Source organism: Chelon labrosus, assembly GCF_963514085.1.
Source record: "Chelon labrosus genome assembly, chromosome: 1".
In the NCBI taxonomy this organism is placed as follows: domain Eukaryota; kingdom Metazoa; phylum Chordata; class Actinopteri; order Mugiliformes; family Mugilidae; genus Chelon; species Chelon labrosus.
The window spans coordinates 15370360-15392914 of record NC_140337.1 but is presented as its reverse complement, the minus strand read 5'-3'; the positions used below and the strand labels follow the sequence as shown (position 1 = coordinate 15392914).

General features: G+C 41.0%; 2 protein-coding genes across 2 annotated transcripts in view; both read left to right on the top strand.

Moving 5' to 3' along the window:
- The window catches only part of col25a1 (collagen type XXV alpha 1 chain), a 150299-nt gene extending 140877 nt beyond the window's left edge, over positions 1-9422 (top strand). The window contains exons 27-38 of the mRNA XM_084553750.1: positions 40-102; positions 206-256; positions 679-705; positions 1527-1607; positions 1941-1976; positions 2459-2512; positions 2620-2673; positions 3512-3538; positions 4155-4208; positions 5781-5867; positions 8747-8785; positions 9082-9422. Of these exons, the coding sequence (XP_084409876.1) occupies positions 40-102; positions 206-256; positions 679-705; positions 1527-1607; positions 1941-1976; positions 2459-2512; positions 2620-2673; positions 3512-3538; positions 4155-4208; positions 5781-5867; positions 8747-8785; positions 9082-9084 (576 nt within the window). The 3' untranslated portion in view covers positions 9085-9422. The remainder of the gene's footprint in view (positions 1-39; positions 103-205; positions 257-678; positions 706-1526; positions 1608-1940; positions 1977-2458; positions 2513-2619; positions 2674-3511; positions 3539-4154; positions 4209-5780; positions 5868-8746; positions 8786-9081) is intronic.
- Positions 9423-14111: 4689 nt separating this feature from the next.
- On the top strand, positions 14112-22555 carry etnppl (ethanolamine-phosphate phospho-lyase). The gene is made up of 12 exons (XM_084546842.1): positions 14112-14997; positions 15429-15588; positions 16515-16589; positions 16765-16858; positions 18116-18232; positions 18940-19022; positions 19099-19324; positions 19801-19955; positions 20288-20377; positions 21168-21298; positions 21438-21508; positions 21637-22555. Exons 1-12 carry the CDS (start codon positions 14943-14945, stop codon positions 21742-21744), a joined length of 1365 nt encoding a protein of 454 aa, XP_084402968.1. The 5' UTR covers positions 14112-14942; the 3' UTR covers positions 21745-22555.

Below are 22555 nucleotides of genomic sequence, written 5' to 3'. Positions count from 1 at the left end.
ACAACCTCATGAAACTTTTTTTTGTTTTGTTTTTCTCAGGGTGTCAACGGGATGAAAGGTGATAAAGGAGATTCAGGACTAGCCGGTCCTCAAGGTCCTTCCGTAAGTAGCATTTCGAATAAAAAGCCACAGATACACTAGTGTCACATTGTACGATAAATGTGAAATGAACTGATAATATAATTTCTGTGTCTAATATTTTTAGATTACCGGCCCCCCAGGGCCACTGGGGCCCCATGGACCCCCAGGCCCTATGGTGAGTCTCTCTGATATTAACCTGAAAAAGATCCTTGTGTCATCAGAGGAGACATCCTCCAGTATACCTGTTCTTCCCCAGCACTGTTTCCTTGCATGAGGTCACCTAGGAACGAAATAAAAATAAAACACAAGGAGGGGAACTTGGCAGATTTCGCCTGAGGGAAATCTCACAGCGCTAGACTTGTTCTGCTCGTTTCTTCTCACCATCACAGCTGACACAGTGGTATTTATATCATGCAAGGTGAAAACAGAAAGTGAGGTGAAAAAGGCACCGTTTTAGAATCAGTTGGCTTTTTTCGCACACACACACACGGTAGGGATTTAACTGAGGTATAGATGTTATGGTTAAGAAAAAGACAAAGACTGAACTGATTATAGTTCAGCAAATTAACATATTGCCTCCTTTTCAATGTTTTTTAGGGACCCCATGGCTTCCCTGGACCAAAGGTAAACCTCTGCAATACACATAAACATTACGAATTACCTTCTGGTTGTTCTTGTGTTTTATTATATAATCCTCAGACCCTTTTTTTTATTCTGTGAAATTTTTATTTCAGAATTTCGCATTTGTCGTTGTTTGACAGGGTAGAAAATGAGCATGTTTTTAGGCTTGTGTCACATATTGTGGCGCCATTATCAATCTTTAAGGTAGCCTGGCAGTACAATTGTTAGTAAGGTGACATCAGCTTACTAGATGTTTCTGAAGCTTTTTACCACATCTCACGGTCTTCCTTGGAGATTTATTGGTCAATGGTCTGCACCCATGTAGCACTTTTTCCACATTCACACACTCACATACCAATAGTAGAAGCTGCCATGTATGATCCTCGCCCGCTATCGCGAGCAAAGTTGGGTTCAGTGTTTTAACCAAGGACATATCTGCACAGGCAGCGGCTGAGGATCAGAGTTAGCGTTTTCCGTTTTTGTGTGATCGCTGATTTCTCTGCAATGATGCATATTGTTAGCTCAGAATCGATGAGTGATGAGGACCCACGTGCATTTTTGCTTTTACTTTTGGCACAGCAAGTAACAACTGCAAAGCTACAGTAAACTGTGTGTAAAGAAGGTGGGATCTATTCAGGAAGTAATTGCAATTCAGTAGACAGAGGGTGACAGGTTTATGGAAGGGAAATAAAATATTATTACACTATTACAACAACTGTAAAGCAGGATCTCGGCATAAGCTAGCCAAACAAACACAACAGGCACACGTGCATTTACAGGTGCACTGACTGCGTTGTCTTCTCCCGCCACCTGCGTTTTCCTAGGGTGAACCTGGTTTGCATGGCATGAAGGGCATGAGAGGAGAACCGGGACACAAAGGCGACCGTGGACCACTGGGTCTCCCTGTAAGTAAATCCATGCACCACAGGATAGCTCCAGCCAAATGCTTCATTTCTACTTTCAGCCCTGTCTGATGTAGTTTTTGTGCATTAGTGCGCACATTTGAGCGCGTGTTTGTGTGTGTATACGTGTGTGTGTGTGTGTATGTACGTGCGCGTGTCTCTTCATTTTCTGTGCTCATTTTTCATTTGCCTGGACTGACTACTTTGCCAAGCTCCCTGTAACACACAGTGTAATTTAGTTGTTGTAAACCCTGCCATCAACCTGTCCTAATAACAGTGTTCATCTGGTACTAATCCCGCCTTGTTCATGTCACTCATACCTCCATAACCACACAGGGAGCCTCCGGCTTGGACGGCAAGCCCGGAATTAGGGTGAGTGTCATGTGACCAAGAGGCTTCACCACCCACCTTCTGTCTACTTCTCTACCCCTACATGAAATCCCCTTTTATTTACTCATGTCACCTTCATTCTTTGTACGCCATTGTGACCACAAAGAAAGTTATGTAAGCTTTTCTTGACATGTATTTTATTTGGCTTAGGTCTTATGAGTTGAATTAAACTGTGTTCAGTTCACGGGGCAGTGACCACACACGACGCAGGCATTTCAAGGCTCTTGTTTTGTCCCTCGTTGCATTAACTGAGCATTAACAAACACTCATACATTAACTGTGTCTGCAGTGTTGTAAATGTCCTGCACGCCTACAAGGTCTGTGTGTCGGTTCTAGGTCGGCCCAAGTGGGAATATTGTACATTAAGTGGAGACTAATCATGATTTCTTTGCTTTCCATTTGATATTTGTTTGAAAAATGTAAGTTGTTCCCCAAACTCACCATGACAACGCTACTCTCTGCAGGGCATGGATGGGCCTTCTGGTCCAGCTGGTCCTGCTGGCCCGAAGGGCGATATAGTAAGATCGACATTTAATTTTGACATCATATCTGACTGATGATGCAGTACATTTTAATGTCTCATTTTAAAACGCCTATAAATGCAACACTGAGTTATTTGTACTAGGGTGAGAGAGGAGCACCAGGCGAGCCAGGACCAAGAGGACCTTATGGACTACCTGTAAGTTTGAAAGTTAGACTGCAAACTGGTTTATAACAAAATTGTGTGTATACATCAATCAGGCATAACATTAAGACCACTTTCAGGAGAAGTAAATAACATTGGCCATCTTGTGACAATTCAGTTCTGCTGGGAAACGTTTGGACCTGGCATTCATGTGGATGTTACTTAGACATGTACCACCCACCTACACCAGACCAGGCAACCCCACCCCATAGCAATGACACTCCTTGATGGCAGCAGCCATCCCCAGCAGGATGCAGCCTGACACAGACACACACACACACACACAAAAACGGCTTTGGAACAATTAAAAAAACATGAAAAACAGCACAAGGTGTTGACCTGGCCTCCAAATTCACTAGATCCCAAACTGATCAAGTATCTGTGGGATGATCCACAGAGGCCCCGCCCTTCAACCCACAGGACCCAAAGGCCCCCACTAATAACAGTCTGTTACCAGACACAACAGGACTCCCTCAGAAGGCCCATGTCCATTCTCTGAGGAGTCACAACTGTTTTGGAGGCACAAGGGAGACCTACACAATATTAGGAAGGTGGTCATAATGTTACGCCTGTTTGGCGCACACTGTAAATACGGATTGGGTAAAAGAATTTCCATCAATACATGTACTAGAATAATACATTTGATCGTACACTATCCAGATAAACTTGTTCAGAGCCATTGGCTATTAATGTTTTTAAATATTACAAGAAATTAAATATCTGAATGTGTGACCAGCAACCACATTTACTTTGCTTGGAGATGCTGTCAGTGTTTTCCTTTTTGGGAAACCACTCACCAATTATATTTGTGGTTTTTTTTTCCTCTCTACAGGGAGCTGCTGGAACACCAGGCTTGGATGTAAGTCTGTTTTACTTTGACAGCAGAGAGGGAGACACTAGAATTGGGAATGCAACAGAGAAGTGGCTTCCTCGACTATAGGATGCTTAGCGTAAACACAAAAACAATGAAAAATTGTATCAAATGCATACTCAGACTTCCCAATGGTTAAAGGTAGCACTATGTAAGGAAAGCCTTGTTGGTATAGTACCAAAGTACTTGTTGGTATATGACGACATTGGCATGATTCCACATTTCATCCGATTTAGTCACCCTTTAGTTCTTTAAATGTGCACATCATACATTTAAACATGAACACATAAGTCATCTCAGGCCTGCTCTTTGTAATGCAGTTATAGATGAGGCACCGATTGAGGAGATTCCTTTGTGGATATTAAATGTTGCTCCACGATAACTAGCCAGTTAGCGATGGATGGGAATGCAGCTGTTTGTTCCTGCTCAAGGTTAACCCACTGCAGGGTCAATGCTGAAGAAAAAGTACATTTGTGCATACGCCGTTGTAGCTGATTTCTTTTTCTGTTTAAAAGCCAGCTACAGGTTATCTTTTCGTTTAGTCCCTCCATTTTTTCTTTGCTCAGTAAAGCCATAGTAATCAAGCGGAGTTGTACTTTTGCAGGGGTTGCCAGGCTTAAGGGGAGAGAAAGGCGACGTTGGGGAAAGAGGAGAAAAGGTAGACGTAGATATACGCTGTAATGACTTGTTAATAACCCCCTTAAAATTACAGAGGACTGATGTCAATGGACAGTGACAGGATTTGTAGAGGTATTTGATATTTAGGTTGCCACCCTCCAGTGTGATTTCTTACTACAGCACAGTGTAGCTGAAAAATGAAGCCGTCGTCCTAATGGTTTTCTTCACTTTTCCAGATACTGTGAACATATTCCGATAAGGATTCAGTCTGTTTTATGGCAGTGGTGCCTTCTTGATAGATGGACTCATGAACCAATTGGACAATAGCTCTATTTGAAAACCCGCATTTGCTTAAAATGTCATCCCCGGTCCTCTCAAACCAACTTTTGTTCTCCACTTTTGAATGATTTACCATCATCTTCATTTTTTCCAAAATCACAACTCCAATCTCATTCTGAGGCATCTAGGAGTGATTCCAGCATATATTAGCTCAAATACGTCCATTGACAACAGGCTCTTAAGATTCATATTTGTTTTATTTTTTTGTTGTTGTTTTCATGCATGGACATTAACTTGACACATTTCACTTCCTTGACTTCCTGAGCCTGTTGGTTAACACTTCCCTTGCTTGCGTTTACAGTAGTCTATATCTTTCAGTGTTTACCGTGTATGTCCACTAACAGGTATAAAGTGTTACATAGGTATTTGATGTCTTTAAGACCCTGTTCACACCTGGAGTGGCACACCTGTTATTAACATGCGTCCTGAGTGATCCACCCACAAGTGTGAACGCAAATGTAGTGTATTTATTTGCAAACAGAATATGGAACAAGAATTAAATCAGATGCAGTCTAATGCCAGGTGTGAACACACGCACTTGGTGATGATCGTGTGAGATGCCAGGTGTGAACAGGGCCTAAAAAAACTGTATCCTGTGTCTTGACAAATAATGCTTCTTTAAATTCAGTATCCACTTTGAGTTTGTGTGTTTACCGACTGTTTTCCAACACTGATGAGATGTTAGCGCTGCTTCTCTTTCAGGCATTGAGCAACAAGTATTAGCAGTGAATTTGGCAAATGATGAAGAAAAAAAATTCTTTGGAACAGTTACCAGGTTATGTAATAGCACTTTGCAGCTATGAGTGCTTGAAACATTTGCATCAACCCAATCTAATATAGTTACGTAGAGTTAATTATGTGTGTTGTTCTATGTATTTCCCATATTTTAATTCCAGCTTTCATTCATATCAAGATGTTTTATATGCAGATAATGACCTGAAAACATTTTATTCTGAAGGGATACAGTTTCAGTCGATTCTAGTCTGTCTCTCTGGAGGTCCTTCCCTGCTATTCTTTCTCATCCTTTGTGCCCTTGACACGCCTTTGGCGATGAACTCCCACCTTTTCCTACTATACTATTCCCCCTTAATGTCCTCTCCCTGTCCTATGGAATGTTCTTAGAATACCCAGTATTGTCTGGTGTCCCTTCCTATCTAACACCATGTTTGTTTCCCTTTTGTGGGCCATAGCCTCCCATCTTTAATCCCTCCTAATAGCAGTCCTGATTGTTGAAAAAAATGATTTTAACGTGACCAACCCGTTGTATCCACAGGGGGAGAAGGGAAAGAAGGGCAAAAAGGGGCCTAAGGGCGAGAAAGGAGAACAGGGTGCCCCAGGATTAGATGCACCCTGCCCATTGGTATGTCCAAACTGTGAGCTGGGAATTGGCTCAGCCGTGTAGAGCAGTTCCCCGAATAAGGATGAGCTCCCTGTGGGTACACTGACACCCAGCTTCCTGCCCTCAAAGGAAGAAAATAACCCGACGACTATTACTTTCCCGTAACTCTACAATTCAGACACAAAAACGTGCCATTAAATGCTGAAAGCATATCATTGGGCTGGATCGTGGCATCAGCCAGCTCACAGGGCAGCTCCTCCTTCACCTTCCCCTTGTGTCCGTTATAGTGGACGGACGGAGGGGTTAAGGGCCGTCCACCTCTCTCCCAGTAACACTCCTAGGTCTTTGCAAACAGGGTTTCCGGGGATTTAAGGGTGAAAAGGGGGAACCAGGGCAGCCAGGTCTGGACGGGCTGGATGCCCCATGCCAATTGGTACAGTATTTCTCTTTTTCCTAAACCTCATACCCATGCATGCTGCTCACCTTCAGTCATTACTGAAACATGCATGACGTGAGAGCTTGACAAGCATGAGCACACCTTATTTCCATTTTCCACTTATGAACTGCAAAAAAACAACATGCAAAAACAAACATACACCTCACTAACACCCTGACCGCAAGCAGCCTCTTTTAGATAATACACACAGTTAAAGGTAAAATGTACAAAATAAATTTACTTTATTCTATCCCTCTAACTAAATCCTGTCATTCCCTAGATTAAAACTGGAGAAAAAAGTTTTCCTTATATCCTTTTAGCTGATTCCTTGTTAGACCAATTACCTTTTAACCTGACTCTAACACAGACTCCTTTACTGATGCGTTACCCATGCTACAGGTGCATGGACCCCTCCTTTACTCTGTTAACTCTCCTGTCCCTTCCTGTCTTTGTACCAATTGGGCCAGACCGTGACAAGAAGTGAAAGTAAATCATTCAGTCAGATGCTTCAAAATGAGAAAACGTTTAATGCATGGTCGTCCTTACAGTATGGGTGGACATTTGGGAGTTATAAGTACACAGGGAATTGAAGATGCCTTAGAATCACATGTGTGTAGACACCATAAGGAATGGGCCGCAGTAGGTAAGAAAACGTGCAAATGTCACAAACATAAATTTGTTTCATTACATCTGCATTCATTTACATAAACAGCTGCATTAACTTTATTTGTAGAGACACTCTGTGGTTTTGTCATAGCGTCCCCAAGGTTCATAATTCTGTATCAGCCTCTTGCTGTTTTTAAACTCTAATGAGGGACACCTATGATAAAATCAGAGAGTGCAATCATCAGCATATTGATGTGCATGAGCTATACTTTCTATGTATTACACGCATGAATGAGATTACACCTTTGCCATTGTCATGACATTGAATGATGCATAATTTTAGCATAATACTCACAAGTTTAGTCATTGTTATGCTGAGTTATAGTTAAGTTTAATCAAAATGTCAAAACTCAGTATTATAGATACATCAGACAATCAAGCACAAACCTGTCTATGTATTTTTGATTGAGTAAAAACTGATACCGCACAGTATCATGATAATATGAATAGTATCAATGAACGGACATCAAGTTTCAATCTTTAATTGTTAAATTGCAAATAGGAATTTGACTTTTTGGTTCAAGAATAATAAAATGAATACGGTTAGAGTCTGCTGGATAGAGGCTTGTGTTGATGCTGCCTTCAAATGGGGTCCGTGTTTACCTTGTTCACATGAACAGTCCTTATGAACACAATCATGTAAGTGGAAATTGTGGGGAAGGTCAGAGTTGTGACGCATTTGCTGACATTTTCAGTCATAGAGGAGGTAGATAGGAGGTTAATCTATTGTAAATCAGTCGTAAAAAGTTTCTTGTAATTGTTGTAGAGGAAAATATTGCTATTAGTTTCATTGTGCATTTACGTTTCCTAGATTATGTTTGCCAGAGTTTAGCTAATCTAATCTGCCTCAGTGGCTCCTCGATACCAACAGTTGCATGGCAACATTGTTCTCGACAGATGTTGTTACGACAGATGTCACCACTTGCACACCAAGCATTGTGTGTACGTGACTCCTGTTGGGACTTCTGTTTATTCCAAAGTTTGCTGTAGTGGGGTTGTAGCTTATTGGTATGCCGGTATACGGTGAGCTTACAGACACAGAGTGTGGGTCTGGGAAGGTAAGACGACCCAGAACATTGGCAATGTCGGAGAATGGTGAGCCTAAATTGGTATCTTTCAGCTATTCCCATGCCAAAACCTGTTTGAAGGCAGCATACATCAAACCTACAGATTTTTTTTAACAAAGAAGGAATGAAATATGATAGATATGACAGATGGATTTGCAAAGAGTATCAAGAAAGTAAAATACTCACCTCACAGATGTTGCGACGAATGTTTCCCTTTGGGGACAGAATTTGCAGTTGAGAGAAGGTGATAAATTGCAGTGCTCAAAGTATTGCAATACCTAGTTACTTAAATATGTTAAATATGTCTTGATATGTTATAGCACCATATCAAGATTTCCACCCCTAACTTTCATGGCAGATCTTATTTTTGCTTGTCACTTACTGTAGAATCAAATACAATATTTTTACGTAGACTAAGTGACAGTTTAGCTAACGCACATTCAGATTATGCAGACACTAATACTGAGACACACGATATGATGTTTCTATGAAAACATATACTAATTTTCTGGTGTTCTACTGTTGTACACACACTTTTCCTGCCAGAATTCCCTATCGATTTTGATGTGTGACAGTGAGATTTGTTCCGCTTTTGGATTAGTACCATTCAGAGTATGCACTTGTTGGAGAATATCTAAAAATCCGACATTTCTTTCCTGTACTTGTGGCATAAAAGTCATTTATTTATCCCACTTTTAATCAGTTTGTTTCTGCTACTCTTCTCTAAACAGGGCCCAGATGGATTACCAATGCCTGGGTGCTGGCAGAAGGTAAGATGAGTGCACAGTTGAGCAACAAATATGTCAACTTTAAGTAAACTTATTTAGTTTTTAATCCTAAGATTTTGTTCACTCGCAGTCAGTTTATTGTTTTTTTTCTTGTGGGTTCCCGTTCCTATGTGTTTGCATGGGTTTTGTGTCCGATTAGGTGTAACAGTGTATGACTGCTGTGTGAAAAAACAAAACCAAAAAAACAACAACTGTCAAACCACAATGTACAACTCATGAAACCATGCAAAAACATCTCCATCTCCATGTCATTCTCTCTCCTGTGTTTTTTCTTGCAGTGATCACTCTAACCTGAAACGCATGGAGTTTGTAAATAATGCTTCTTTTATGGTATTTATAGTTTTTTAATGGAAAAACGAGTCTAAAAGAAAAGAAGTCTATGTGTACAACGCTACGAAAAGAGATAACCGTCCCAAGTTTCATGCCCTAAGCCGCTTATACTCACATCGCTGTGTGGAAACAACAACAACAAGAAAAACAAAAAAAACAACAAATGTGTGTGTGTGTCCGCGCTCTCACATCCACATTGTGGTGGAGTTCAGATCCTCGGCTGGCGGCAGAACTTGTCTTTAGTCTTTGCATGGCTCAGACTGGAGCGTCGTAGCCTGGCCAGATTCAAAGGGAGTGAAAGGAGGAGGAGGAGGAGGAGGAGGAGGAGGAGGAGGAAGAAGTGGAGGATCTGGACTGGCTCCCTAACACCAAACGCTGGGTGTTTTGTGTTGTTCTCGTCTCAACAAGCTCACCACCGTCACCACGCAGCAACATTTTGTCAAAAAGAGACTGTGCCAAACAGAACATTGCACCCCTGACCCCTGAAAAAAAAAAAAAAGCATGAGTAGTGTACTGAAACTATATGTATTGTACATACATGTCACTGTTTTGTGGTTGGCTTCTGCAGAAAAACAAGACTAACAAAGAAAAAAAAACAACCCCAGAGCTCTGAATTAGTAATTTCTGCTTTCCTTTAATCTTCCCAAGGGAGTCACGCCGTGGCTGGTAGCCTGAATATCCCCAGAAACGTAAAGCTGTTGGTTGTTGTTGCTTTATTGTGGTGGTGCCTGCAGAGCGTACGATTTCAGCAGGTTTTCACCGTTGCACTCATGAGGCTCGGCGCGGTCAGCGTGGTGCCTCCAACAGCCACACATCTCAAGAGGGGGAGAGCTCGGCAGGCTCAACTGCACTGACGGGGAAACGAATCACGACTCGCAAAGATTTTGGACAGGCGTGCACTCGGGGGGGGAAACCCATCCGAGCACGCAGGGAATGGGAATGGATTCTGCAGGAGAGCCGCCAAGAGTCCTGTCGGTCTCCATGGAGATCCGCTGGAGCATCCGCCTCTCCTGACAGGCAACGCTTCAAGGTCTACTGAGAGCGTTGACAGAATGCAATCATTTCTTTTTCTTTATTATTTTTTTATTTTGCTCTCATTCTTACACATTGTTTGTATTTTTTTGTATAATAGCCTTTGGTGCCTCGAGCTTTTATTCATTCCTTTATCAGAAATGTACAACTTTATATCATCTTTTTAATCATTAGAATGGTGTTTATTTCAGAATGGGAAGCTTTGTTTGGTTAAAAAAAAAAAAAAAAAGGTTTAAGAGGATTGAAAGGACACATTGCGCACTGTTTTTCATAAAAATGTTTTGAAAGGATGTTAAAGTATAGCATGTAGCTCATGAGCATACAGTAAGACTGCACCCATCTGGACTGTACAGTCGCTGATTTTACTTGTGGTTTTGAAAAAGCTTGTTTGTTCAAAAAACATCCAGCGTTGATGCAGATATGCTACTTTTCCATTTTGGACTTCTGGTTCTATGGGATATTATTTGTACAGTGTTGTCAGGTCGCTGCATGCACACCTATGGGTTTCTTAAACATGGAGAATAGTTGTTTGTTTCCGGTTTTCTTTTACATCCGACGAGGCAAAAGTCAGATTCAGCTGAGCGTGCAGCAGCTTTCTGTTTCAGATGTGCAAACGCAACAATTTTATCACACTGCTCACTCTCTTAAACCTCGTATATTGTCTTAAATATACAGAAACCGGATTTACAGTGCAAGAAAGCTAAAAATCGACACATACCTTAAAATGATCAGCCTCTGAATTGATTCACCACAAGCTAACTGGTGGCCAGTTATGTCACATTCCTAATCCAAAATAAATTGCGGTTTATTTTTCACCATAGTTCATTCATCTTTTTTTTTTTTTCCTGTATTCAACATGCCTTTTGTCATAGTAGGCGCTGTGAAAGGTCATGGCGTAGTTTTCTTCCATGTTAGAAACGTGCATGAGTGATTTACTGTAAGAGCAGATGTGAAACGCCAACAATTTTGTTGTGATCTGGCAGCAACCACGGGTGGATCCGAGAAGATTTACATCCACATGTACGGCTCATCTCATGATTATAACGAATGGATGCACATCTGTATGGACTATAATGGTGCTAACTGATAGTAGGTCAACACCAGTTGATGTGCTCTACCGGTGGCAAGAACTACACAACAGGTTTCTTTATTGTCGTTGGGGTTTTATGTATGTACCGATTATTTTTGTGCATATATTTGTGTATTTGTCTCAGTATTTTAAGGTGGTACATTATTTATTTTTCTATGATTTCTTAAATGAAGGCATTTTCTTTTTTGGTTCTGAACAGCATTCCTTTCAGTTTTGGAGTCTCTGCTGATGCGATGGATTTTGGTTCGTGCTAAGGCGTCGTGTAATGTTATGCAAGGAAGTTGGTAATTCACACATTACAGACCAGTGTGTATTCACTGTGCATTTACGTATAGGCCTTACCATAACACAAACACACTTCTGCTTTTATTTCATTTCTCGTGCGTCAGAAAGCTAACTATGACAACAGATGACCTGAATGTCGACAGGGCCAGCCAATGCAACCGCGTGCAGTTCTATACGACAGCCTTTCTTCTTCTTTTTTTCACGCTTTCTCTCTTCTCGCTCTCTTTGCATTGAATGTAGTTTGATATCTGTATAGTGGATTATTAATGTACTGTTGACATGTGTGCTCATTTGACATAAAGTGCAATTTATACTTTGGTTAATGCGTGTAGCATCAGATGCGGCTTAAGAAGTATCACATGACAGTGATTTCCACAGCTCCATTTGTTCAGTCATGCTACCCTGTATACCACTATGGAAGAAAATGTTTATCTACCAGGAGACAAAGAAACATATGAAAAACATGGACCTCCTAATTCAATCTCAATTTACACATTTTTTAGCCTCAAACCGTCCCTTATATTTTAAAGTGTTATTTCCAATACTTAATATTTACTAAGTTTTTTTGCAATGTGTTTTTTTTTTCATGTTTGATTTCCAGCCTTTGTTACAGTATTCGTTCTCACAAGGTGCTGTATCGTTAGCATGTGCAGCTAATTTTGTAATAGATTTTTTTTTAATTGACTGACATGTTTGTTTGTTTGATTGTTGGGTTCTTGTTTCGATTTATTATTATCTGACATTTGCAGAGGTGCCAAAATATTGCAGACATTTATTTCCTTATCAGTATTAACAGATGGTGAGGAGATGATCAGTCACATCTGTGTATTTGTCATTGTTGCAGAAATGCCGTGAGTCAAGTTTTTCCTCTGAAGTAGTGCAGCAGTGTACGCCCATCAGCCCCAAAGTGCTGACATAGTACTATGACTATATTATACTGTACGGTGTTCTTCTGCGTTAATTTGCGAGACACTGGTTTCTAATCAGAGCTTTGAAAATCTTCCACTGTTTTACCCTCCGATGCACTTAATGCAGCCTTACTGAAATAAGTATTTCCACATAATCTCAAATAAAATGCAGACTGTAGCGAAAATGTAAAAGCAAAATCCATTTTGTGGCTTAGTTATGATTGCATTTGGCTGTGGTAAATGTTTCGGTTTCTGTTCTGCATAACATATGTTTTTACCCACTTGATTGACATTTCTTTGAAGACCCTTGTGTTCACACACTATATTTCAAGTTGACATTTCATATGACTGTACTGTTGGAGCCAAATAAACACAGTCTTTCAAATACATCAAACAACAGGCTTGGCTTCATTGGTGGTTCATGCGAACGCTCATTCGTCTCCTGAAATGACCAAGTGTGCCCGGCTTACATACAGTACTTATGTACACTAAAATAGTACACTATGATTTACATTTTGTGTATAGGTAGAGTCATTGGCGCGTATACAGTATTTGGGAGTAGCGAAATATATGTAACATGCAGTATTTACTATGTAAGAATATAAAATATGAGTCACTTTATTTAGTTGCAGCTTTTCAGTTACAGTCTTAAAGGGGTTACCTTTCTCAAGTCTGCATGGAGCTCTAAAATTTGCATTTCCTAACCCCTGAAAAAAAGCAGTATTGGATGTCTAAAGACTATTTCTAGCTTGAAGAAACACCTTGCAGTAAGTTTGATTTATATCAGTCTCATTTTCAACACTTGCTGATCAAACTGCTTACATTACCTAGCAAGGTTCCCTCAGTGACTTGCTAGCCTACCTCAAATCAACTGTTAGCATTGGCAGCATAGCAGCTATCTTGCTAATCAGGTCATGCTAACGAACTAGGGTTTGGCTTGGAATGTGTGTTTCCATTTGTTCCATACAATCCTCTCTAGTTGTTTGAATTCTGTATGCATTCACTCTCACTGTTATATGCAAAAGCATCCTGAAGTAACACAAGGTATTTAAAGTTTGTCACTCATTTGAATAGAATATGTACTATTACTAATATGTTATATAAGTACACTTCCCTCATGCAGTGTAATAAACGTTAAAGGTAACCCTCACAATACTGCCACTACATTTAATGGTGTTTGAAATATACAGAATGAAGAGCTGGAAGAAACAAAAGAAAAAGACCATGCAATCAATGTGCTCCTTTAATGTTTAAAATACACATTTGTAATACAGAATTAGTCTTACATAACACACGTGCTCTTCATCTTAGCAGGTTTTGTAAATGGTAAAGAGTTGGCCCACGCAAAAAGCATACATCACTTGGACATAGTTCATAATTAACCTCTTTAGTTTGAATTACGACTGTGGTCCTTCAGTAAGTTTATACATGCTTAGAGATTTTAACAGACTGGTTTATCTTAAAATTAAAAACACTTTCAAATTACCTGAGCTACTTTTTTTTATAATTTTATTTTATTTTAAAAAAAATTTTTATTTCAGACTTTCGTGTATATATCTTTCTTCTTCTTTTTATGTTTTACTGTTTTCTTCATTTTTTATTTTTTTTTTCACCGTTTATTTATTTGGTCATTCAGTCATTAATTTTCTGAGGTTAACCTCAGTGTCTAGCTAATTTCGTGTTTCCAAAACGATAGTGACCAACAAGTTGTTTGCGGGTAGTTTACGTTTTATAAAATAATAATAATAATAATAATTTTTAAAAAGCGCGTTGTAAACAAGTGCACATGCATGTGTCCATTGGGGCGCAATTTTGGCCGCTTTGGTTTTCCATACAGAGTGACAGCGCGAGGGACAGCCAGCTGCGCGAGCTACTGTACTGTTGCACCGGCGCGTGCGTATAAAGCCGGGTTATTTCGGCTCGAGCAGATGTGTGAAGTGCGTCGGGCGTCTCCCAGCTGAACAACATCAAGATGTCTGCTGAGAGATTTGAGAAGCAGAAGACGCTGGACTTGAGGAAGAAGCACATTGGGTAAGATGTCTGTCTTTGTGCTCTCGTGCTGCTCTTCAAGGTTTCCAATTAACAGTAAGAGCCAGAATGTCTGCCAAGTAAACTTTGATAAAGTCAGTTATCTACCGGCGCACTCTGGAGATATGAGATTATTAAACCATTGTTCATAGCCAAAATTTAAGATCATTTGTGATAGTTTTGCAAAAAAGAAAGAAAGAAAAAAAAAATTGTATAACCAACACAAAATACATTACCTGCCATTTGTGTGTAATATCACAATGCTCCACATCTCATTGTTACTTTAAAATGTTACTGTTTTTTTTACCCATGACTCATGACAATATTTTTATTCCACCTATAAAAGTATTAAAGAGTCAGGCTAGGCTTTGCACACAAGCTTCATTTTTTGCTCCACTGCAGGCCATCTTGCAAGATTTTCTTCAGCCATGACCCTATCAAGATTGTGCGAGCCAAAGGCCAGTACATGTACGATGAGACGGGACAGCGCTACTTGGACTGCATCAACAACGTGGCCCATGGTAAGCACAAGCGCAGTGCCAAGTGCAGTACACTCAAAGACACGTCTGAGCGGAGAAATACCAAGATCTCTTGTCGATGTCATCATCTCCACCAAATCCTCAAAGCAAGAACATAAGAGACTTGTTCTCTCTTACGAGCCGGCAGTGCTGGCATCGGGCTACATGCTTCAGAGGATTGGTTTTCACCAGAAAGCGTGACTAGAATTACTTGACAGAATGGATCTGTATCTGTTGCCGTGTAATCACTGAAGTTGCACTGCATAGCCACAGAACTTAAACTGAGTGTCCCTCTGACCCACCCACATTCGGTACACCCAGCCTCCATTGTGCATCTTAATATCAGTTTCCTCTGACCGCCGTCACATTTAAGGGCTCAAGAAAATGTCTAATAATTGTCTAACCCTGTGTGCATCCTTTCGTCTGTTTCTCAGTGGGCCACTGCCACCCGGATGTGGTGAAGGCAGGAGCTCAGCAGATGGAACTCCTCAACACCAACTCGCGTTTCTTGCACGACAACCTCGTGCTGTACGCCCAGAAGCTGCAGTCCACTCTGCCTGACAAGCTGTCCGTGTGCTACTTTGTCAACTCTGGGTACATGCTCCACACTTGTTTTCACACTTGTCAAGCAGTAAAAGTGACTGAAGGCTAGCCAGACCTGTTTTTTTTTTTTGCAAGGCGCGCATCAGCGAAAACACAATGCAGATGATGAAACAGTTCTGAATGGAGGATGCTGTTAACTGCAGCATGACAGCACAGCATGACATTATAAGATACATATTCAGCATCTTAATACCACTGTTAATCAAACTGCACCAGTCTGATATGGTTACTTATTTACATCACTTGTTGCAGTTGTAGCAGCTTACACAGGGATTATCTGGTCCAGGGCAATAATGTGGCAGATAATGATCCATATGTACTAAGTGCCAGACAGATTATTTATCAGTTATGCGGAAATAGTTATCTATAGAGAAGTTATAAATCAGACTAGACACAGACTTTATCAAGGTACGTACAAGAGTACAAAAGTGCACTAAAGCATCTGGACACTGTCCTCAGGACTTTTTTTTTGTTGATTGTTAAGTCCGGGAATGCCACAGCAAACCAAGAAAGCGCATAGGTGTGTAATTTGTTAATGTGCCAGGGGCATTATATTCTCAGGAAACAACAAGTTGTAAAACACTAACAAGTTGGCAGGGCAAAGGCAGAAGAACAGGATCATTCTGGTTACCTAAGAGTCCCGTCGTGGAAATACGTCACTTGGAAATATTCCACAGATGGTGCAAAAATGTATTTGAGGTTCTGAAAAGAGCTGCTCTAGTGTTTCATTTGCATGTACATGCATGTCTAAGCTTTAACTCTTTAACCTGCACAAATAGGTGTTAACCTCATATGCCTTCATAGTGGGAACTGTAACAGCAGACAATATCGGACATGCAAGTGTTATCCATGGCTTCACCTGTGTGTTTTGTGGTGACTGAGTAACTCAAAGCAACCCTTGCCCCTCTGAACTTCAGCTCTGAAGCCAATGACCTGGCCCTTCGTCTAGCGTGGCAGTACACTGGCCACAAAGATATCATCACCCTGGACAAGTGAGTGCTGCTTCCCAGTCACTGTATGAAAACATCTGGCTCTTCCAAATGAGCAACATGAAATCATACCAGGGTTGTTATGCATTATTATTCATTTGTGTGTTGACATGATATTATATTCTAAAGGAGAGAACTGACAGATTTGGTCCATGTCCTGTGTTTTCTTTGTGTTCAGTGCATACCATGGCCACGTCTCGTCGCTCATTGACATCAGTCCATATAAGTTCCACCAGCTGTCCGACGCTGAGCAGAATCCATTTGTCCATGTGGTGAGTGTATTTTTGCTCCACGTATGCCTGCCTGCACACTATTAAAACGCCATGACTCAAGTTGATCTGCTGGCTTCTGGCAGGCCTCTGAGTGGTCAGCATACGTGTGTGTGGATAGAGAGAAAACAGCAAGAGGCACAAGAATGAAACACAACGACCTTTCACAACCAATTCAGCAGGGCAAGATCAAAGTGCTTTCGAACGGAAGTGTTTAATTATTGCTGTCGGGGCCAAAAGATATAGCTTTATCTGAACACGCTCTCGTAATGACAGTCAGTCAAGAAAAACAAGACGCTGGATAAGCAGGTTATAGTTACCCGCATAGTACAGTCTGGTATGTAGAGGAGTGTCTTAAAAAAGCACAGCACAGCTCGTTCTCCGGCATTGTCACAACTTTCTAGAGCCTGAGACATCATGAGATGCAGTGATTCCCACATACAAACCTGTCCAAGAGCAGTAAAGCGACATCTGTGCCTGCACTCAGTTAAAACAAACTAAAACAAATACTAATGGATGTTTGTCCTTGACACTGATGATTGTCTTAAGCATCACATACTTGTCTTGGACACTTCCTAGGTCCTGTTTCTTTCTTGCTGACCACCAGACACGGTGAATTCATAGAACCCAAGTTACATTAGTAACTGTTGTTGTTCTCCAATAGACTTCAGCAATAGAGAATGAGAAGACTACAACAACTACAAATGAGCTGCAGTCTATTGGAGAAAAACAACAGTTACTAATGTAACTTGGGTTCTATGATTTCACTGTCTCTGGTGGTCAGGAAGAAAGAAGCAGGACCTAAGAAGTTGCTCCCCTGTTCAGGTCTATACTTATAATATATATACTTATATATACTTATAATCCATTGCTACCTTTGCATCAGCATGGAAATATCATTACAGAATATAAAACTCTGGCATACTGTGAAATATAGAAAGATTTAACTGGCACTGATACTCAATCATCACTGTGGACACATTTGCCAAGGGCTGAATATAAAGGGCGTTAAATTATATGTAAAACCTATCCCACACTTCATATATATTGTCTGTTAAGATGCTAAGATGCCACTGCATTGTGGGACTGCATGTTTTGACTCATATTTAAGCTACAAAACGGGATATCTGCCTCCGCTTTGCACAGTATGTCACTCACAAGTCCTCTAACTTCAAGAGCAGAATTACTGAACAGTACGGTATGGATATGTGACGCTGCTAATCTGCTTTAGTAATCATCATAACTTTGTATTCCCCACAGGCTCCCAGTCCAGATGTGTACAGAGGCAAGTACACAGCGGACCACCCGGATCCTGCCACGGCATACGCAGATGAAGTCAAAGACATAATAGACAAAGCCCACAGCCGTGGAGGAAAGGTATATTGTTGTGTTAAAAGATGTTAATCACGGCAAAATAGTCCTGCAAAAATAACCTCAATAATCCTTTTGATGTTGTTATACAGTTATACAGTTGGCATGCTGCTGTGAAATAGTGTGATCACAAGTCTCCAACTATATGCACCACCAACTTCACAGTTTTAACAATCAGTGCTCATTAGATTTCTCCCCTTTCTCCCCTCCTAATTCTCAGGTTCAGTCCAGGGACTGAAGGGTCAAATCCCAGATCCCTCCTTGAGTATGGGCTCTTAGTGTCCGAGCTTGTTGGCCCTTATTGTCCATATCTGAGGGTATGTCCTTGTCTCCAGTGGCAACAGGGATGGCATTTCAGACCAGAGATCATACAGAAAGCATTTGGAAGTTTCTAAACTGGAAGTGGAAGTGGAAAAAGGTGGAAACATTGGAAAAAGGTGGAAACATCTGTTTCTAAAGGTGGTTGTATGTCATATAATGTATTCTGCAGAGCGTATAAAACACACAGCCTTTGTCGATACCATGTCAATAAATGTTTTTTCTCCCCACTGACCAACAGTGACATTCATGTCTGCTTCGCTCTTGTTTTTCACTGTCAGCATTTATGACAGGGAGGGAGATACGCAGGCCGGAGATGCCAGGACAACATGTCTTTTGCACTTTATCAGTCTGGGTTTACGTAAATAGACCCGGTATGTTTTTCTCTTGTGCAGATTGCTGCATTTATTGCTGAGTCACTGCAGAGTTGTGGCGGACAGGTCATTCCCCCCGCGGGTTACTTCCAGAAAGTGGCAGAGTATGTATACAAGAGGTTGTATTCGTTTATACTCAAGTATTTGTGAATTTATGTGGCTTTTTCTTCTGCTCTACAGACACGTCCGTAAGGCAGGGGGTGTTTTCATTGCTGATGAAGTCCAAGTGGGCTTCGGCCGTGTTGGCACCCACTTCTGGGCCTTTCAGCTTCAGGGTGATGATTTTGTGCCTGATATCGTCACAATGGGGAAGCCCATTGGCAACGGCCACCCCATGTCATGTGTAGTCACGACCAAAGAGGTGGCAGAGGCCTTCATGTCGTCTGGAATGGAGTACTTTAATACAGTAAGAATGCATGAGATTATAATCATAAAGAGTATGTTTTTATTTGAGCCACCATTCTGCAGAATGTTAAATATGGGGTTGATGAACGTGTTCAGTTTTTAAATGATTACTTCCTTCCCAAGTTGACCAAAAACGGCACTGAGCTGACCTAATCCTCGACATGACGTCCTTGTCCATACTTACCAAGCGCATCCACACATCTGTTTTCCACATTATGTGGAATAATGCGCTCCATTCAAGGCACCCTTTTTTTCATTGGCTGTCTCAGATTGCAGTTATTTCCTGTGAAAGAAAAAAAGTTCTGTCTTGTCGTGTTGAATGCTTATTCATTTAGTTCACTGCAGTCACATTCTAAAAATACGTAGCTGTATGTGTGTTTTGGATGAATTATTTGTCTTTCGGTCTGAAAAAAAAAATCACTGTGCTGTTTTGTGAGTCTTTATAAGTCTGTTATGTGTCGCTTATGAATTTCTCAGTTTGGTGGTAACCCAGTGTCATGTGCCATTGGTATGGCCGTCCTAGATGTGATCGCGAAGGAGGATCTGCAGGGCAATGCTCTGCGTGTGGGGCAGTACCTGACCAATCTGCTGGAAAAGCAGAGAGAGAAGCACGTCCTGATCGGAGACATCCGGTGAGGAGACGCAGACACTGTGCAACAGTTGGTGACTTCTGTGTACGTCCTGTAAACCAACATGCGATGCAGTGACTTCACAGAGAAAAGTTTTTTAAAGCTGTTTACACTGTGCTTCCTTCCTGATTGCCAACTAAGTATTGTGGATGAATATGGGACACATTGAATTCTACTATTGAAAACTTGAAATATAAAATTTTATGGAGGCAATGTTGTGGGAATAATACAATAATACACATGTCAAAGGATTGTCTTACTTACTGTATAACATGTCTTGTGGGAATCTTGCGTGTGTCAGAGATGACTTAACTAACTGGTGTCACATCCTGCAGGGGTTGCGGCCTCTTTGTCGGGGTGGAGCTTGTCAGGGACCGGTTGAAGCTCACTCCTGCCACAGCAGAAGCCCAAGAAGTCATATATAAGTAAGTTTATGTTTGACCACTTCAGATTACAGATTGACGTCGTATTAACTGACCAAAACCAGACCTCTGAGGGTGTGCTGCGGTATCTGGCACCAAGACGTTATCGGCAGATCCTTTAAGTCCTGCATATCCACAGATCGGACTTGTTTGTCCACCACATTGCTCTATAAGAAGTCACTGCCATCATGGATACCGTTTCCATGAAATACATAGTACATGGTACATAGTACAAAGTCGCGTAAATGGCAGGACTCAAGGTCTCCCAGCAGAACACTGCCCTAAAGCGTTACATGGCATCCACCGGCTTGTCTCCTTACCGTAGTTCATTCACCTCAGACTTATCATCCATTTCTGAAAACGTCAGCAGGGACATGGTAAACACGACACCGTATGAAGCCATAACAGGCTGTACTTATTCTCATGGAACAATCTGAGTAACATTTATTGTTAAACACTAATTAACATAATTTTGTTACTGGAACTCATATTGTGATACCGCTTATTTACAAATATCAGACATTTGATTAAGGTTTAATATGAACTGAAAGATACTGACATTGAGTTTTATCCACAAGACATTTTGACTGACATCAGGAAGAGCACAGGTGTGATTAATGACTAATTAAGGCTGCATCCATTCAGGTGTGTGTGCTGTTGTGCCGGCTGCAGCAGCAGAGCCGTTGTTAATGTCACCACTTTTACGTTGTGCTTTTACCGACGACGACAAATCTAAACGTCTGCTGTGAAAAGCTCAACTTCCTTATTTTAAGAAACTGATGCTCTGCCTCAGGCTAAAGGAAGAGCACATCCTTCTCAGTGCCGACGGACCTCATCGCAATGTGCTGAAGTTCAAGCCTCCGTTGTGCTTCACCACGGAGGACGCTGACCTGGTGGTGGAGAAAATTGACCTCATTCTCACAGGTACTTTTTTTTTTTTTCCTCCCGTGCCGTAACGGGACATCGTCTTTCTGGCTCGTGCATTATTCAAACGGATCAAGGCGTGTAACACTAGATGAGTTCCAGTGGCCTCTCAGTCATATGCGTTTCTTTTTTTTTCCAGAACTGGAGGAAGCTTTAGGCTTAAAGCTGCACAGCACTCTGAAAGTAGAGAATGAAAACGGTAAAAGGAGGGTAAGTGTGACTTTGCTGGACATCAAGTCTGACCACATTTTATTTATTTATTTTTTATAAAAAAGGATTTGCCTAAATCTTCATGATTTTTTACGCCTTGTTGGTTCTCATTTCAATTTAATCTCAAGCTGGCGACTGATGAAAATGGACACGAGTATCACAGTGGTTTAGCACACAGCAGAGGAAGCAGTCAAGGAGCTCCTCAACAAACCAGACAAAAACGCCTCAAGACTTAAAGCTGCCTGTGAGCAAATGCTTGAACTTAACAAAGAGTGCCTTAGCATCTAATGAAAAGTGTTTTTACATTAATCATGTGAGATTGCAGAGTATCTTCTCAGGTATTAATTATTTTAAATGACGTTTTTTGAGCATAATAATACTTAGTGCAAAACATTCACTTCACTGTGCAAGTTAACATGCTATAATTTCTCACTTGATTTTCATTAAATCACAGTTTTAATTAATCAAAATATGTGGTGATATCTGAATGTGTATTTAGCATTAAATACAGACTTTTCTCATTGTAAAACATGGAGTATCTGTAGACTATTACCTGTTTATAGTGCATTCAACAGAATAATGTGTAACACCTGGCTGATATTTAAATAGGAATTTAATACCCTGACCTTTGTCTCTCAGGAAACATGAAAGTAAAACCGAGCGCACACAATTGCAGCGTCTTTATTTCATCTGCCTCCATTTACCAGTGTTCCCATGTTCCTTATTAACAGAGACTGAACGTGGCACCCCGAAGCTATTGTTGCCTGCAGACCATGGCATTCATAAAAGACAAAAGATCAGTCTCAGGGCGCGCAGAGTTGGCAAAACTCTCAGGAATTTTTATGTCGTGTTTGAAGGCCAGCTGTGTCAGTAGGCAGCTCAGAATTAATGGAAAATGAGACGGGGCAGTATTGGTGAGAGGAAGTCAAAGTGGAATTTCTTGAGAGGAAAGACCGAGTGCAACCTTAGGGTAAGGTGTTTGAGAGGAGCAGGTCTTTTCATGTCTTCCTTAATACTGTAGTTCATATAGCGTTCCCCTCCTCTATT